This window comes from Balaenoptera borealis, assembly GCF_965194805.1.
Source record: "Balaenoptera borealis genome assembly, chromosome: 13".
Lineage (NCBI taxonomy): Eukaryota > Metazoa > Chordata > Mammalia > Artiodactyla > Balaenopteridae > Balaenoptera > Balaenoptera borealis.
Window position 1 is genome coordinate 54840558 of NC_138870.1, and position 18323 is coordinate 54858880.

Genomic DNA, 18323 nt, shown 5'->3' on the forward strand with positions numbered 1-18323 from the left:
CTTGGACTTTCCTTTGAACAGTTTGGTCTTTAGAAGTGAGAGAATAGGTATTGTCCGGTACATTCATTACCGGCTTCCACCTAGAAGCTCTTAAGTGCAACAGTGTATCTATCAACTAATCCAGACTGGCAGTAAACATATTTCTTAATACCTTCAGCTTCCTTCCTGCCGGAGTGTTCAAATGATTGACCTCTCAGCCTTTCACTGAGGAAAAAATTGGAACATAAGAAGAGAGCCCTAGACTAAGTCAGAATACTCAGATTCTGTTTTTGGCTCTGCCACTTCCTGCCTGAGTAACATTGGCAATAACTTGCCCTTCTGCTGCCCCATCCCTCTCCCCAAAAAACCCGGTAAAGTGGTGACCTAGATGATCGTCATGTGTTTTTACTACTTCAAATAAATAATAAGGTTATTTCACCTACATAGAGAGCCTTAATTATAGTAAATGAGCCAAAACGGAAAGTCCAGTGAGAAATTAGCATTGATATTCCTTAATCTGGTCTTGTAAAGAAGGAGTATGATTATATTCTTTCCTTCTTCTATGGGACTCTGTGGTATACTATCATTATTCATCCCACCTTCTTATTTAAGGTTAGTTGAAAATCCGTTTAATAAACATTTCAGCTGTGCCTTTGTGCTGTACACCATGGTAGGCTGTGAGTATACTCAGGTTAGTGCCTTCAAAATGCTTACCAGCTAAGCAGGGAGAAAGCGTGAAAACAAATCACACAAATCTAGTGTGATGAATAGAATAAGATAAGTATACCTAAAATGCAGAGGTAGCATGGGAAATACATATATATTTCTCCGTACCTATTTTAAATTCTAGAAATAGGAAAATGTGGATGTGGTGGAGGGAGGGAGGTAGCTTTATGGTAAATTTAAAATAAAAACAGAAACTCCTAACTCTTTACCTGTTTACTGCTGAATCAAATATGTCCCGTCATAATATTAGTTGCTATAAACTGTAATCAAATGAGTTAAGACATGGGAGGTTTAAAAAACAAAAACAGAAACAGAATGTTCTCTTTCTTTTCATAGATAAATTATTTTTCAATGTCTTGAAGCATCACCACTAAATTTCTCTTTATCAATGGGTACTTCTGTCATTGAACAAAGAAGAGCACCTAAATGTATCAAGTAATCATTAAAAACCAAATACTATAGGCCAGAATATATTCAGATTCTCTTTGGAATTTAGAAAATGGGGAGAAACAAGTTTTCTTAAGGATAGTGATGTTTCTTAGCATAATTAAGTTTTGTGGAATATTATCTTATATTATCTTATATTGACAGAGTTAAGGTTTTCCTGGTGATTTGTAGCAATCTCGAAGTCAAATCAAAGAATTGGAAAGTGTTTAAACTCTGGGTGTTAAATCTAGCACTACCAAAGCAATGTTGTTGCATAACAGGGGGATGGGGAGCTTGGGGGAGTTTAGTATAAAAACCTGGCCTGAGCTAATTTGTTTTGTTTGAAACTGGAAATCATATTGTTGAAATTTGCATTCTGTTTTCTTTCAAAAGGTGTATTAACACAAGGCTCTCAGTTTTTAAAGGGCTTCCTCCTTTCTATAGGAAAAATTTGGCTTCTGAAAAAGGAAAAAAATTGCACAAGCAATTCAGCAACATTGCACCTCTTTCATCATTTTGAGGATACAGGCTTCAACTCAGTAACTCCAGACATATTTTCTGGAAACGTGGAAAAACATGCCCTGAACATAAAACCTGACTGTACCCCCATAAACATGTGTACAATCTTATGGTCTACTGACCACTGAGTTTCTTAAAGCCATGTGCATATTTAAAAAATCACTAGACTAAATGAAAATTGGAACAAGATGCTATTTGAGAGAAGGCCCAGAGATGCCTGAGGAACACTGCTCTGTGACTCTCCTATGAAGTAAGCAAGCCTCTTGCCCATCAATAGATAGAACCTATGCTTTCCAAATAACCCCTATCCTGAGAAATTAGATTAAGATGGAAAAAACAGAATTAAAAAAAATATATTTTAAGCATCCAAACTGAGTACTAAAAAAACATGGTTCTTAAAGAAGCATGGAATAGTTGAAAAGTTAACAGCCAGACCAGTTGGATTGTGTTTTGGAAAACATCACACTGTAAAACTCACAGTGCTTCAGGACCATGCCCAGTGACTCTGAAGATAAGAGAGAGAAGAGGAAATGGTGATAGAGAGCTTTATAAGTTCAGGGATGTGCTAAAAAAACTACTGGAAGGTCTAAGAGAGTCTCATGAAACATAAAATCCCAATGCAACTGCAATCTGAATGTGAGGAAAAGGTTATTCTTAAAAAAATAGTTGCATTCTTGCAAAATATATTAACCTTGAGTCTTCGACCTTTTTTTTTTTCAGGTTGAAAAAGTTAAGCATGATTCATATACTAAAGATTTCCATTCTATGCTTAGTATTTCTTTTAAAATTGCATTCTAACCCAAGGATGTGTCTCTGTCTCCTCTGTTTTGGTTCTTGTGCTTGCTCTGTCCCAGGTTGGCCTTCATTCCACGATGTGATCAGTTCTGATGCAGTCACATTCACAGACGACTTTTCCTATGGGATGCACAGGGTGGAAACCAGCTGCTCTCAGGTCAGTTAATCCCACCTGAAAATCCAAAATGCTGCTCACTCTGCATTGCAAGCACTTTCAAGACTCCTGGTTGTACTAAATATAGCAACTAAGGCCAAGTGACCCATCACAAAAGGGACAAACACAATGAAGTCTCTATCAAGTCCTAATGACATCTCAGTCTTGAGGAGTTTAGCAAGTCCAATTAAATGTCAGTCATTGGCTTCAACACTATTAAACAAAATCATTGGTGGGAAAAATCATCTTCAATTGACTTAATACAGTGGGGAATGGGCCATTCTTAGGGCATGTGAAGATTTCATCACATGGCCTCACATAATCTGTTTACATAATCCCCCTCTCCCTGCAGTTCTGTGCACTCATTGTTCAGTTATGATACCTCTAATGGTAATGATCCCAACATGGTCAACAAAGACCCCAGAAACAGCTCTCCTTGGGTGGATGTGAGGAGGGAGATTGGAGAACGGCAGAAGGAAGAGGAAGTTCAGTGGTGGGCTGTGTGAGGGCAGAGAGGGAATGTGTGATAAGGTAAGTTCCTTCTCTACTTCTCCTAGGAATAGGCCTATCCTCATTTCCAAGGATGTTCTAGTTAGTTCCTTCCACCCTGCTCTGACCGAATTAGTGCTGGATCTAAGGGGGAAAATGAACGTGTGTTGAGGAGAAGGCAAAAATATAGTTAATCTGTCATCCTAATCAAGAAATTTGAACTTTTGGGGGTTTTGTGCTTAAGCCCAGAGACATAGCCAGAACCTTCTAGTTCTAGAGCAACTGCACATTAGATAGTCTCTTCTAGTTCTCTAGAACTAGGGCAACTGCACATTTTATTCTAGAGTAGGTAGTCCTGCTCTAATTTGCTTTAAATAAGTGAAATATAAAGTCTGAGTATTGTGGCACTGGAACTCATTGATACTACAGAGTGTTTTGTTGGGGGCTGTCTCTTGTACAGTACATATCAGAGGTAGAGGGGGCACAATCAGGCAGCTGTGATAGCAAGGGGATTGCCACGTGGGCCTCCCTCAGCATTCTTCCACCTGACCGTTAACCCCCTTCATCAGGCACGTGAGTTTTAGGGAGTAGGTACCATATTTACTACCAAGTAGGGAAGGAGACTGGTTTGAACCTAACCACCTGATGAATTCCTGTTTTATTTTTTTAAAATAAGGCTGCCAAGTTAACTGTCTTCTAAGTATGAGGACCACTCTCTCCCTTGAAAAGCAGGCTTTATATTTTATCCAAGTCACATTTTCAGTTCACCCTTGTTTCTCAGATCTGAGTCTGAGCAAGATAGTGGTACTTTTTGATCCTGGGCCTCACCCCCAGAGATTCTAATTTAATTGGTTTGGGTGAGGCCTGAACATCCACATTCTTAAAAACTCCCCTGGTAAATGTTCACAATAACCGTATGACTAGATAGTGTTATTCTCTCTCATTTTACACTTGAGAAAACGGAGGCCCAAGGAGTGCAATTACACTTGTGTAGATATTCGTAGATTGAACTGAGACTTGAATTTGGGCAGTTAGCTCCAGAGCTCTTTACGGTGCTCAGTTGGATAAATAAGTAGATAGGAGGGAGGTAGGTAGATAGATAGATAGATAGATAGATAGATAGATACATGTACCACAAAGAGTCATATTGAAATAAGAAAACAAAACACAACAAACCCAAATCCTCTGATCCCTCAGCAGTTAAATTCAATTCAGTTTTGGATTCAATTGAATTTTTATTGATTTTTGTTATAACTGCCACAGAAGCAAATTGTGAATATCTACCCAGGAATCTAAAATACTTGACAAAAAAGTGAGGTTGGATGGTACACAGTAATTTGTAACTTAGGTACATAGTACTTAGTAAACCTCTCTTAAGGCTAATGGTTGTTTTTTTCTTTCTTTTTTTAAGCTGCCTTAAAGGCTGTTATATGACTGCTACTTTCCTTTTCACTCAGAACCCACTTTCAAACATTGAGTTCTATGAAAATCAAGTAAAAAAGGGACAGAAAAAGTGGGGCATAAGATAATACCTTTCCTTCAGGCCCTACTCTGATGTCTTTGTGACTAATTCTTATAATTCACAGAATATACTTCCTCCTTTCCCTGTGCCAGCCACTGAGGTAACACCAGTAGGAGTCAAGACAAGACCATTAGGAAGATGTCCTACAGTGACCAGAGGAATGAAACCCACAGACTGTGCCCAAATTAGGCAACACTCATAACAGATACCAAGCTAACCCAAGCATAGCTCTCAGCCCTTTGGTTTAAGGCCTAGGTGACTGTTACTATTCTTTGGTCCTTTCCTAACAGTTGGGTGGAGAACTAACACTGACTGACCTACTCCATTTCAGCTTCTTTTTCCACCACCTTTATTTCTCACATTAGAAAGTGACCCTTTCTTAAATAAAAGTCTTAAATTTAAAGAGAAGAGGGAGGGATATTTGTTCCATTTCTTTCTTAAATTTAAAGAGAAGAGAGAGGGAAATTTGTTCCATTAATGCATGTGTAAAAATGCATGCTTTGAGAAGTAAGTACCACGTAGAAAATAATTGGGTTCCAGCCCCAAAGAATATGTTTGCTGGACTCTTTCCTGTGTGGACAGAGTGGGCCTGTCTGCCCCACAGTACACTAAGAGCTCACTAAGCTAAAGTGTGCTGGGTGTCTTTCCTTTCAGTTTCTTTGTCTTCTAATTTGTGTTTGACACAGACATTTATTTTCCTCTTGTATTACATTTTTCTTTAGTTTTCTCTTGTCCATTTTCTCATTCATCCTTTTTATCTTGACTCGAGGGAAAAAAACTGATTTAATGGTTTCCTTACTAGAGTAACCACTTGTATCTTACTTCCTAGTTTCTCACCCTTAACACTATTTTTCATTATCAGTTTATCTTCTTTTACCTTCTATTCTTTCAGTTTAGGTAGTCTCTTCTCCTACTTGCAACTTCTCCCATCTTTTTTTTTTTCTTTTCTTTTAAACTTTTGGATGGTGACATGGTATGGCAAAATTGTCTGGTTTGCTTCTCCTCTTTCTAAAATTCTTGTTGTATTTTGAATTCACATGGTTTGTCCTTTCTCTGGACTGCATTGCATGAAAGGGGTTTGTGTTATAAAGAATCTATTAGATGTTTTCAGTATCTTAGAGACATTCTCAGTTGGACATGGTATGTGGAATGCTTCTTTCCTTATGGTAAAGATGGAGCATCTAAACACGTAGACCCTTTTACTGCCAACTTACACAAATAAACTGAGCTTCTGTGGATGAAACCAGTAGACTCAACCTGCTTGCCTGGCAATATGGCGTTTTTTTTTTTTTTTTTTTTTTTTTGATGTATTGGTCTCTAATTCTTGCTTTACTACTTAGGATTCTTCTCCTTCTCCCCTCCCCCATCCTCCCTTCTCCTCCTCCTCCCCTGCCCCTTCTTCTTCATTGTGATATGGATCACACCATGCAGTGAATTAGGCCTCATATTTGGGTAAGAATTGTAAACACATTGGGAGCCGTACCTACCACCTCATTATACTACACTGTAGTTTTTCCTTGTGTCCAGTGACTTCTTCTTTTATTATTTTTTTTAATTTTATTTATTTATCTTTGGCTGAGTTGGATCTTCGTTGCTGCTCATGGGCTTTCTCTAGTTGCGGGAATGGGGACTACTCTTCATTGCGGTGTGCGGGCTTCTCATTGCAGTGGCTTCTCTTGTTGTGGAGCATGGGCTCTAGACGTGCAGGCTTCAGTAGTTGTGGCACATGGGCTCGGTAGTTGTGGCTCACGAGCTCTGGAGCGCAGGCTCAGTAGTTGTGGCTCGTGGGCTTAGTTGCTCTGCGGCATGTGGGATCTTCCCGGACCAGGGCTCGAACCTGTGACCCCTGCGTTGGCAGGCAGATTCTTAACCACTGAACCAACGGGGAAGCCCTTTTTTTTTTTTAAATTTTTTTATTGGAGTATAGTTGCTTTACAATGTTGTGTTAGTTTACTGTGCAGCAAAGTGAATCAGCTATGTGTATACATCTATCCCCTCTTTTTTGGATTTCCTTCCCATTTAGGTCACCACAGAGCACTGAGTAGACTTCCCTGTGCTCTACAGCAGGTTCTCATTAGTTATCTATTTTATACATAGTATCAACAGTGTGTATATGTCAATCCCAATCTCCCAATTCATCCCATCCCCCCACCCCTTTTCCCCCTTGGTATCCATACGTTTGTTCTCTCCACTGACTTCTTAGGTAGTAATACTGTAGTAAAATTTTTATTGAGAAAGTTAAGATTTATTTAGTTCTGTAATCACTTTTCAGAGAAATATTGCAGTCAGGTCCTTCTAAAAGAATTGCTGTGTAAGGAGCCTAGCTCAGTGCCTGATCTTTAAGTTAACAGCACAGAGAACAAGCAAGGGTAGTAGAGATTCTTCACTGTCTTCCTCAGGATTCCTGCTTGTGGAGGAGATTGGTTACCCTGCTGCATTCTGATTTTTGTTGCAACTATATTTGTTTTCTTTTACTGTTCTACCTACTGAGTTGAGGAATTATATTCCAGTTGTCTCCTCCAAAGAGGACCTTTATCTTAAATTTGCCCACTTTGGTGGGCGTATGTATCTTCCCCCTGGCTGTAGCAATTTCCTAACAATTTTCAGTTATAAAGAATTTTTCTTAATTTCGTTTAATTAACATTTTTAGTTAGCGATAAAATATATTGCTTCTATTCCACTTTCACTGACTACTGTGAGTAACTGCTTGACAGCTTCTTCCTAATCCTCCAACCCCAGCCTGCTAGGCAACACTGTCAGGAATTTAAATTCAGTGCAAAGAGGTAAAATTTGCATGGTTTAAGCTGTAGTTCAGCGAAGTAAGTCTCTCCTGGAAATACTTGGGGAATTCTTCCTTTTGATCAAAATTCTACATCTGCAGCAAATGGGAGACCAATAAATCACTTAACTTTTTGTAATAATCTTTGAGGAAGAACCCAGAGTTTACCCAAGTTGGACTCTATTTATGACTGTAACTATTACTGCTTGAATCTATGGTAGAGTCCCTTAAGTTTGTTTTAGATCATTATTAATTTGTTCTAAGTCAGCCAAATCAACAGAAAGGTAAATATCCACCAATACAAAGTACTTTTCAAGAGTTAAGCAGTTTTTGGGCTTCCCTGGTGGCGGAGTGGTTAATAATCCGCCTGCCAGTGCAGCGGACACTGGTTTGAGCCCTGGTCCAGGAAGATCCCACATGCCGCGGAGCAACTAAGCCCGTGCGCCACAACTCCTGAGCCTGTCCTCTAGAGCCCACGAGCCACAACTACTGAGCCTGTGTGCCACAACTACTGAAGCTCGTGCGCCTAGAGCCCATGCTCCACAACAAGAGAAGCCACTGAATAAGAAACCCGCGCACCGCAACGAAGAGTAGCCCCTGCTCACCGCAACTAGAGAAAGCCGTGCGCAGCAACAGAGACCCAATGCAGCCAAAAATAAATAATAAATAAATAAATTTTTTAAAAAACGTTAAGCGGTTTTTGGTAAAACCCCAAACCTTATTAATCTTTTGCAGATGACAACTCATATATTGCTGATGATTAAAGATACCCATGTGTTACAATAGGATTTCAGACTCACAGCCCCTCTTTTTCTTGATCTTTCAGTAAAATCATAATGCTAAACTGGTGACTTCACAATCATTTCCTTGGCAAAAGATTAATATCACAAGCACAGAGGAAAAGAGCCCTACTTACACACAAGTGTCTTTGATAATGATGGGAGAAAACAGGATACTACTGGCAAAGTAAATTGCTTTCCTTCTTAAAACTCTTTTCTCCTTCCCATCCTGCCCCATGTGCCCAAGTGTAAAAGCCCTGCTTTGAAACTGCTTCATCTTGTAGATCAAACACTTAAGAGAAAATGATAATAATAAAACCCCAAACATCCTAGGAATAGCTGGGAGAAACCCTTCTAGGACAGTTGGAAATGTATCAGTGCAGAAATATGTAACTGTGTTGAATGCACTATTTGTGTTTCTTATGCACACAATTGAGAATTGCAGTCAGATTTTAAGGAATTATGTTAAATTTTATGTAAATCACTTGTCTTTTTTTTGAGGGGGGTCCTTTCCCTTTGTTCTCTACAGGTTCTTTAGTTGCCAGTTTTTCTGAGAGGCTTAGGTGATAAAGGATTCCCATGGGAATTTAAATTATTTCTTTTGAACAATGCTTATCTCATGCTTCCTCAGAATAAGAGCTGGAATATTCAGTCATAGTTTGTATTTTACCTGTAAAAGAAAGAAATACATAACCATTTTAAAACAACTTTCAAAATGCACACCGAAGATCGTACCCTGAAATAAATCATTAACAGCAGGTTTCAGAGATTTCTTCATTGGGCAACCAGTTTGTTTCAGTTCAACCAGGTGTGCTGAGGGATCCCAGCACACTGCCAGCTGGCTGGGGCCGGGACGCAGAGCTCTCAGGTGGCTAAAGAAACAGTGCATCTCTGACAACTTTCATTCATCATCGTAGCCTTCCGCCAGGGGTAGAAGCTGGAAAGAATGGGCTCCATGGGTGTTCCCCTCAGGGAGGAGCCTTCAGGGCTTGTGCACTTTTAAAAGAAACCGGGTACTGGTCTTTTATGGGAGACTAGGTGTTCCTGGGAGGAAGCAGAAATGGTACTGTGTTGGTTAGGCTTCCTTCAGACAAATGGCCTTACAACTTTGCAGGCAACCGGATGGGCATGTATGTGGTGGCACAGATATAAATGAACACCTTGCTCCTCCCTCAGTTATGTAAGCCTGAAGTGAATCTTCCAGAACACCTTGTGCAAGCACGATGAAGCTATCACTATTGTTTTTAGGGGACCATTACCGTTTCTGAGGATTTCCCTACTCCATCACCAACCCATATACTTAATTACCAATGATTTTTGTTGCCTTTTCTCCACTACAATTTCTCTTCCTCATCCCGCTCCCTTTCTCTTTTGCCTGGATGGGGGACATCTAGAATCTGTGTTTTTCTTATTGAAATCACTAGCTTCATTGATTCAAATGAAACTGCAGGCCGATAACCAACTCAGTCCAACAGATTAAATTACTCTAATTTGGATTTTTTAACAATGATTTGGGAAATGAATGATTTGGGAAATAAATACTACAAAATGGCTTCAAGTATACCATTGCTATGCTTTATTTTTGTAGTAAGGTAAAGAGAACTGTTTTCTAAGTATGCTTGAGATGATTAATAAAGGCAATATCGTTTATTTTTGCCCAGATAGCTGTATTCTCTCATTAAAAAAAAAAAAGAAAAACCAAAAAAACTATCTGAGGCTTTTATGTGAAAACTCCACCTCTCAGATGCCAGGTGACTGAAGAGCCGGAGCTGCACGTGAGATCAATAATTGTGCACACGTACTGGTCACCGAGAGCACCAGTTCCTGTTGGCCTGCACGCTGACTCTTTTGGCAGGCAGAAATAGGTGCTTTCCTGTGTCCATTGGGTAAGCATGTGTATTTTTACTGGTGCATCTTAGCTGCTGATGCCTGAAAATTTGGTCTCCATTGTTTATAGAAAGGAAAAGCAATCTGAGCTGTCAGCCTTGATATTACCTAAACCTGCATAAAATGCAGTAAAATAATGCAAGATTTGTTTTTTAGGCCTGTTTCATATTTTCCAGGCAACAGATCAAATCAGTTCAGGGTTCATTTTTAGTTCTTTAATAAACTGACACAGTATGTTGGCAGTAAAATAAGAATGCACTTTTACCATGGAAGTGCCCTATAGTTGAAGTTGCTATTTGTGCTATTCATTAATAACTAGAGAACCCTCGAAAATTGAATTTAGCACTTTCTATGGGGAAACTGAGTTTCTGGTGCTTTCCACTGTAATGAGCACCATCCCTCACTTCTCTCTCATCGTCTCCTATTTTCCTTCCTTGCAATGTATAAGGGTTTTATACACCAAATGAGCACAGTGAGAAGAATTAATAAACCATCTGTATGTCTCTTCTCTCACGTTCTTGCCTAAGTCTTGACTCCTCCATCTGCTTGAGATGCTCTCCCCTGGAGAGCATCTCCCGCTCCTTCACTTCCTCCAGGTTCTTATCCCAAAGCCAGCCCGGAAAAACCACCCCTGGCCACCTTACCTAAAATGTCAGCCCCCAACCTGACAATCTGTTTCACTTTCTGGTTTTCGTTTTCGGTTTTGTTTTCCTCCTTAGCATTTACTTCCACCTACTGTGCTTTACAGTCCCTTATTTCCTTTGTATTGTCTGTCTCCCCCACTGGAATGTAAGCTCTGTGAGGCTACTGCCTGTACCTCCAGAGTCTGGGACAGTGCCTGGCATGTAGCAGACGCTCCATAAATATTTGTGAAATGAATGAAGGGGGGTCATTTGCCCCAGGCTTTGGTTTCTTTGTTACGTGACAAACGATGTGTTTTCACAGGCTGTTTGAATGCGGAGCACTAACGTCCCCATACCCTTCAGCCCCGTCCCTGCTGAGGAGGGTGGGGGACAGGTAAGTGTGGCCTGTGCTGTTGTCTCCTGGAGCCGAATCCAGCAGCACACTGGTTAGTGCGGGCTCTGTTCAGTGAGCCAGGCTTTCTGGAGACGCTTTCTCTGGGCTGGATTTCTCTTAACACCATCATAACCAACCATCCCTCCTTCTGCCTCGGTCTGGACTCTCTGCCTCTCCTCCTTCCCCAGCTTTTTGGATAGTCAGTAGCATGGAATGAGCTCAACAGCTTATTCCTTCTCCACGTGACCCAGTTTGTGCAGGTAAGGCAGCCCGCATGGCACTCCACCTGTTGGAGGCCAGAAAAACCGATTGTGTGGACTAGTGACATTTCCATTTGCCCCACTGCAGTCTTGGTGACTGTGACATAAATCTGTTGAGTCTTGCTATTGCTTTGCTGGGTTCCAAGAACATCCAATGCTTGTCTGATGTTAAGTTTTACTGCCCATGAAAGCAAACGTCACCTCCGTCATGGCCAGTTAAACAGTATCTTTTACAGTGGACTTCTGCATATCTGAAAGCCACCCATCCAAAGCCAAAAGCAGTGCCAGAGGTCCAGATCAAGGGTCAACTCAATTCATAAAACTACTGCAGTCATTTTTCAGCTGGCTTCACAGATCAGAAGATACAGTGGCTCCTAAATGATTTCTGATATGCACAATTCTAGTGTCTTTTATTCTCAGCATGTGGTGCAAAACCTGCCAGAAACCATCTTTGCAGCTATTGACAGGCAGATTAGAAATCATCCATGATGGCTTCCATCATTTCTCTACAGGCCGGTCATCCATTTAAACTGCTGAACGCGAGTTCCCCTCAAAGCCGGCTTTGTACACACTGTTGACTTACATTTTGCTCTTCTCTTTCAGTGCGGTGCTCACCTCGGGCACATTTTTGACGACGGACCTCGTCCAACTGGCAAAAGATACTGCATAAACTCTGCGTCCTTGTCTTTCACACCTGCAGAGATCAGCGGCGCCAGTGGGGACAGCGCAGGGGGCAGCCCGGCCCAGGGCGACAAGATGGAGCTGTAGAGGAGTTGATGGAAACAAGTGTACTTAATGCACAGCTTATTAAAACGAATTCGAGAGCATCTATCTCAGATATATTTTTTCAAAAATAGAAGAGCAATTTTATGCTATTGATATTTTTCTTCTTTTGCTTAAACAGAGGCCCTGGCCATCAATGCATTTTGCTATTGACTAGATCGGGAACTGTTTGTAACTTTAGTGAACCTCAGAGGTAGCTTTGTGAAACTTCTTCACAAGCCACTTACGTAGCATTTGGCATTACTACATAGCTTCTTTGGATTTTTTTTCTCCTTGCTTAATAGGCAAAAGGTGCTTGGTCTTCAGACATGAAAATCAAGATCTCCTCTGCAGTGCGGAGACCAGGGCTCGGTGGGGGGGGTGGGGGCAGGGTGTTGAGACACACGGCCTGGAGGCATTTGTGCAGATCCACCTAAGATAAGGGTGGAGTGATGTCTTGTGAGACTTCTCAGCTTTGGTGGAAAGTTTGGGCTGAGGTCCTTTATTCTCCCAAAAAGGGCGTGAAGGTCTAAAGTCTTTCCTTATATTAAATTGTTGCCAGATCTGAGGGGGCACACTGAGTGTTGTGGCAGAGAAGCAAACATGACCTCATTGGTTAGGCCTTTATTTTATTTTTATTTTTCGTTGAAAACATTGGAATGTAAGATAACCGTAAAATGTTGAGCCCTGTTTTGTCCAAAGTTCACAAAGAAGAGCACCTGCCATTGCCTTCTGTAAGTCTGTCCCTCCACACCTCATACCAGCTGCGGCTGGAAGGGCATTTTGGTGAATTCACTGTGTAAAATAAAATACTGGGAACAACACACTTCATCAAGGCAGCAGAAGTAAGAGAGAGCAGAGAAGGCTGAGGAGGAAGCCTGGGTACTAGATGTCCAGTGCTCTGAAGAAGAGCAAGTAAGGAACGGAGCCCAGAGGGGAGGGCGGGGGACCTGTGCACAGGGCAAGGTGACCTCTGGAAGGACATTGGGGCTTAAAATAGAAACAGCCAGGAGCTCGCATCCCACCCTTGACACTAATCTGCTGTGTGAGGAGGGACAAGCTGTCTAGCCTCTCCATGCCTATTCTTTATGTATAAACACGACTTAGAATATTTGCAAAATAATTGACACTCTCAGGGGAAAATTACTATATTGCAATACAATGAAGATCAGTGTTGTAAAATTAAACTGATCTGGTTCTAATTGCCTCAAAGGCCGAAGCCCAGGCATTTGAAATGGAAAGAAGCAGAGAGGAGGGTGACTTAGCTGATTGGTATGGAAACAGTTGGGCCAAGAGCCAGAAATTTTTCTCTGTAGCAGTATGGCTGGTTTTACTCTAAGAAGCTCCGCTCAGTTGCCATATAACATTTAGTCTGGTGGGATGGATGTCATTGTGCACTGTAAGGTTTCTACAGCTCTGAGCAGTGGTGATATATGTTGGTACTGCGGCCGCCAGGCGTGAAGGTATGGTTTATGACTGATATATATTGTGTTTGTAGCCTTGAATGCTAATCCTGAAGTGTAATTTTTAAAAAATAAATTTTTTGTAAATCTTTGATAGCTTATGAACACTGACTTCTTTCCTTATAAGCACCAAGACCAAAATAAGAAAGAGGAACACCTGACAATCTTAAAGAAATAATGAGAAACTAAAATGAAAAGTTGTGATCCATCGATGTCAGCGTGGTCATGTCCACATCCTTCTGTGTCTCTCCAAACACCTCCTGGTGAGGCTCTTCATTGTCATGTGGGCCACAACTTTGAGATTCCAGATGCACTATGCTCTTCTTCCCTCAGCTCCCAGATGTGTCACCTCAGGCCCTGGGGTCACTCTGGAATTCGCAAGTTTCACTCCCCTCTAGAAGTGAGACGTTGAATTTAAGACCCTTGAAGCCTCAGTGTCCAGACTATCCTAGAAGTCTTTCCCGACCTCACCAAAGGAGTCCCAACATTTCCCAGCGACCCAAGGATCCCTAAAGAAGTGGGTCTCCCAGGACATTCCTGTCCCAGTGTGCGGTCCATCCTTCGGGGGCTCACGTGGCTCCTGCTCTAGGTGGTGGCCTGCCGCGGGGTCTGCTGGACACAAGCTACAGTGTTGGGGTAGACAAGGAAGATAAACGGGGGCTTCTCCCTCTCCCCAGAGACTCTGGATTCTCACTGTTCCTCCAGTTTTATTGTGGGGCTTAACATTCCCCTCAAAAAGCTCCTCTTCTAATGCTTAGTCTTCGTTCAAGGAAAGCCAGTTTTTCTTCTACCACATTTTCCAGCATCAACTTTAAGAAAAATGCAACATCCATGGCAAAAAGAAAGTGGGTGTATGCATGTGGTTTAATTTCAGATTGCTTTTGAGTTTAAGTGGTATCGAATTTCAGTGTATTTCTGTCTTATGTTAAAGAAATATATTACTAAAACGTAAGTGAGCAATAATGTCAGCTGTCGAGCACTAGATTTATTTTTGCAGGATATGGAGCGCAATGAACTGAGTCAATATGGCGAGGTGTATGTGATCTGTGGGAGTTATGCCATTTAACATGGGAAACGCATGGGACTTTCCCTCTCTGCGCTCCAGCCCTCACTGTGCCGTTAGGAGACGCAGGTTTCTTTGCTGGTGTGTAAAAAAGTACGTCCATACACTCATGTGGAATGGATCTCAAGAAAGCAACAGTACATATTGTATTAGAGAACATTTCTATGTGTTTAAACTTTTCACTTTATAGATGAATTTAAACTCTTAACATAAATGACATAGCGATTTGAAAACCTCTCCATGTTAATTGAATTGAAAATGCCTTGCTTTAAATATGGAATATGATGAAAGGGATTAGCATTTGTTCTGAAGGTCAAATACTACTTTTGCCTTAGATAGCTTTGTAAGAATTTTTCTCCAAGCAATTCAAAACTTTTGAAAAATGACATGGAATTTTCATTAAAAACCCTTTTCCTATGTCTATTGTATACAGAAATTATGTAATAAAATCTCTTTATAAAAATGTTTTCCTCTCTGAATCTAAAGACTTCTCTTATTTTTAGCACAGATGCACAGACCATCCACTGGAGTTTGCCATAGGCTGCTCTGTTTACCTCCTTACCCAGCTGACATGTCTGTAGTTTGTACAGAGGGCCTTTTATCTGGTGTGGACTTTATAAGCTGGGGCTCTGACAGTGGGTCTAGTCCGACTCCCCATACCCCAGGCCCCAGGAGAGGCCTCCTGGGATCTGAAAGGTTGGAGGGAAGGGAAACATTTACAGAATTACTCTACTTTCACCTCATCTCAGCAGAATCTTCAGCAGCTTGTATATGTTTTTGTGCTTAAGACATGGACTTTGGCAAGTTGCATCATGATAACGCTATAGGTGAAAATGCAGGAATGATACCGTGCCGATGCCTAGGCTTCTGTTAAATAATTTGACAGGAGACATACTGTTGTCAAGGACTCGTCTCTAGGGAAACACATTATGGGTTCGCCATTGCTCACAGATGATTCACCTTTAAATATCTCTAACAGAAGAGTTTCGGTACAGTATTATTTGTTATCGAAATTTTTTAGTTTAATTTTTTGGTTCATTTTGTTGATTTGTTTATTTTGGGAGGAGAAGTGAGGTGATGAGGACTTTTGTTTTTCAGCCACTTCTTTAAGTCATATTCCTGGGATCCTAAAATTCACAGGCCAGCAATTTCATGTAGTGTATCTTAGAACAGTGCTTCTCAAAGTGTGGTCCCCAGACGGCGGCATCAGCATCCCCTGCAAACTTGCTACAAATATAAGTTTTCTTAAACTTAATGCATCAGAAATTCTGGGGTAGGGCCTTATCGATTTATGTTTTAGCAGCCCTCTTCGTGATTCTGGTGTTTGTTCAACTTTGAGAACCACTGTCTTGGAACTTTCCGTGAGAAAACTTCATTTAGCATTAATTCTAAAAGCATTTCTATCTGACCCTCCAAAATGGTTTATTTTGTCATCACTGGTTGTCTTTCTGTAGAAGTGGGTCAGTTTTCCCAAAGCTTCATGCGTTTCAGCTATTCCTGTCCTTCATTGCCCATTTGTCTTGTTCTAGAAGACTAACTGGTTCTCATCAAGCAGCACCACCTTAGCTCCTGTATGCATTTATGGGTTGACCTTGGGCTGCCCCGTGGTGCTCGCCATACCTTTCTAGACCTGCAGGATGTCCATGGCAGGGTTCATCTCAGCAATTCCAAGAACTAGAGAACAGATCTCACTGCATAAATTTACATAATGACCTTTCCCATTTCTTTCATTTCCTTATGCCTGTACCTTCCATCATCATCATCACCATCATCATCATTTTTTTAACCTATTAGGAGAGTTTTACAAAGGTGCCATGTACCCAAATCATGACTCTTTTTTTTGTCAGAAAACTGCCATCATTACCCAGATTGTAACAATGAAATGACTTCTAGAAGATGCTAGTATTAAAAAAAGCCTTGGGACAGGCTTACAAGCATCCTGTACTGACTTCTTACCAGTGTTTATTGTGTATTACGTAACTGATAGAAATTTAACCATTTTGATGTAGGACCTGAAAAAATGCCACATGCCATAAAAGAATAGTCTAGAAAGAACTCTTCCCATCCAATATCTCCCAGAGGCTAGCGTTGTCCTGGACCAACCTGGAAAGGGATTGGCCAAAGATGATTATAGGTTCTAAACCAAGCAGCTCTATAAATCTCTCATGCGAGTAAGGGGCTTTTATGGAACCATGAGAGGATAAGGCCACAGTGACCGGAGATTTAGGAACCAAATCAGATCCTCAGGCCTACCTGAGATTTTCGCCAACTTTTAGGTTGGTTACAGAATCACACTATTGTCAGATTATGGATGCCAGAGAACCTCATTCTTATTTCAAGGTTTGCAATTCCCCTCCCTGCAGTGTCCACCACTACCATTCCCAGCAAACACACACTCACCCTTATCATCCAGGCCAGGCAGGACCCGGACAGATTTTCAGGAAAAAAGAGCAGGACAAGTCAATTAGTAATTCTTAAGTACTTAACCTCAGCACTGTACTGACAAGTTAAGGGAGTAGAAAGGTGCAGAAATAACTAGAAAACAAAGTAAGAGTGTTTTGTGCAGGTCTCAGCCTATCAGTGGTAATGTTATTGGCTGGAAATGCCTGGAGCCACTTACCTGGGCCCTGGTGTGCTTCCCACAGACATCTCCCTTTTCCAAACCAACGTTACCACTGGCCAGACCCTTGTGGTTATTATTATGGTTGCAAGACGCCGTCAGCAATAATCACCTGGAAACTTTAAAAAGTGTATTACTTACAAGCCCTGGAGCATATCAGGCACACCCCAGGACACACAGTGGGGCTGCAGGTAGAGAGAGAGAGAGAGAGTGAGCATGGGCCTGGGGTTCTGCCTTTATTGGGGTTGAGGGTAGAACCCGAGGGCTTCATGGGCTCACTCTTTATTGGCACGTTTAAAACATAAGAGCTGGAATTCAAAGCTGGAAGAAGAAAGAAAAACAAGTGGCCCAAGTGGCTGGCCAGTTATCTAAATCAAGCAGGATCTCTAAAGCAAAGGAGCCTCATGGGGGTAGGGGTGGGGAGGGAGAGTGCATGTGTTCTGGCTCTTCAGTCACGTGACTGGCAATGCGTTTATTCAAGACAGCCCTCTTTGAAGTGGATGCCTTGGCAATGGAAGCTTAAATTAGGCTTTTGCATCGCAAAAGAAAAGCCAACTGTCAGGGCTTATATTACAATCCACCCTGTGATGCCAAGGCATCATAGTCAGTGATGAGGACACTAATGGCCTAGATAGCTGATATGCTAAAAGTCAGGTATAGGGCATGTTGTAAACAGAAATTGTACACGTAAATAGGATTACAGTAGCAAAAAATATAATAATTATACAGGCAGTAGTCTGAAATCCTGTAGGTACCCATTGTCCTAAACTTGAAAGGTCCAGCCATGAAAATAGGTCAGTGATCTCAGGGACCCTGGGAATCTATTCAAAGATTTAGTAAGATCGTGGAATATTTTAACAACTTGGGCCAGCTGGTGTAAATAGGTTTGAACCTGTCCTGAGTTTGTAGATTGCTCCATATCTCATTGAACCGGTCTCTGAGTCCTGAGAATATGTCAGCTCAGTTAAAGGGCTGTGTCTTATTTCAGAAAGCGGTGAGGCAGGTGGGTTCTCCAAGTTAGGCCCATGTGGTGCAGGTATTTGGATCAGGTATTTAATAAGAGGCATTTCTATGGAAACAAAC

At 41.3% G+C, this 18323-nt stretch overlaps 1 protein-coding gene across 1 annotated transcript in view; it reads left to right on the forward strand.

The window, feature by feature from the left end:
• Positions 1–15085, forward strand: part of MSRB3 (methionine sulfoxide reductase B3) — a gene marked incomplete at its 5' end in the record, with an annotated part of 160735 nt that extends 145650 nt beyond the window's left edge. Inside the window, 2 exon segments of the mRNA XM_082351270.1 lie at positions 2505–2602; positions 11936–15085. Coding sequence (XP_082207396.1) covers positions 2505–2602; positions 11936–12100 — 263 coding nt within the window. The 3' untranslated portion in view covers positions 12101–15085.
• Positions 15086–18323: the final 3238 nt, after the last annotated feature.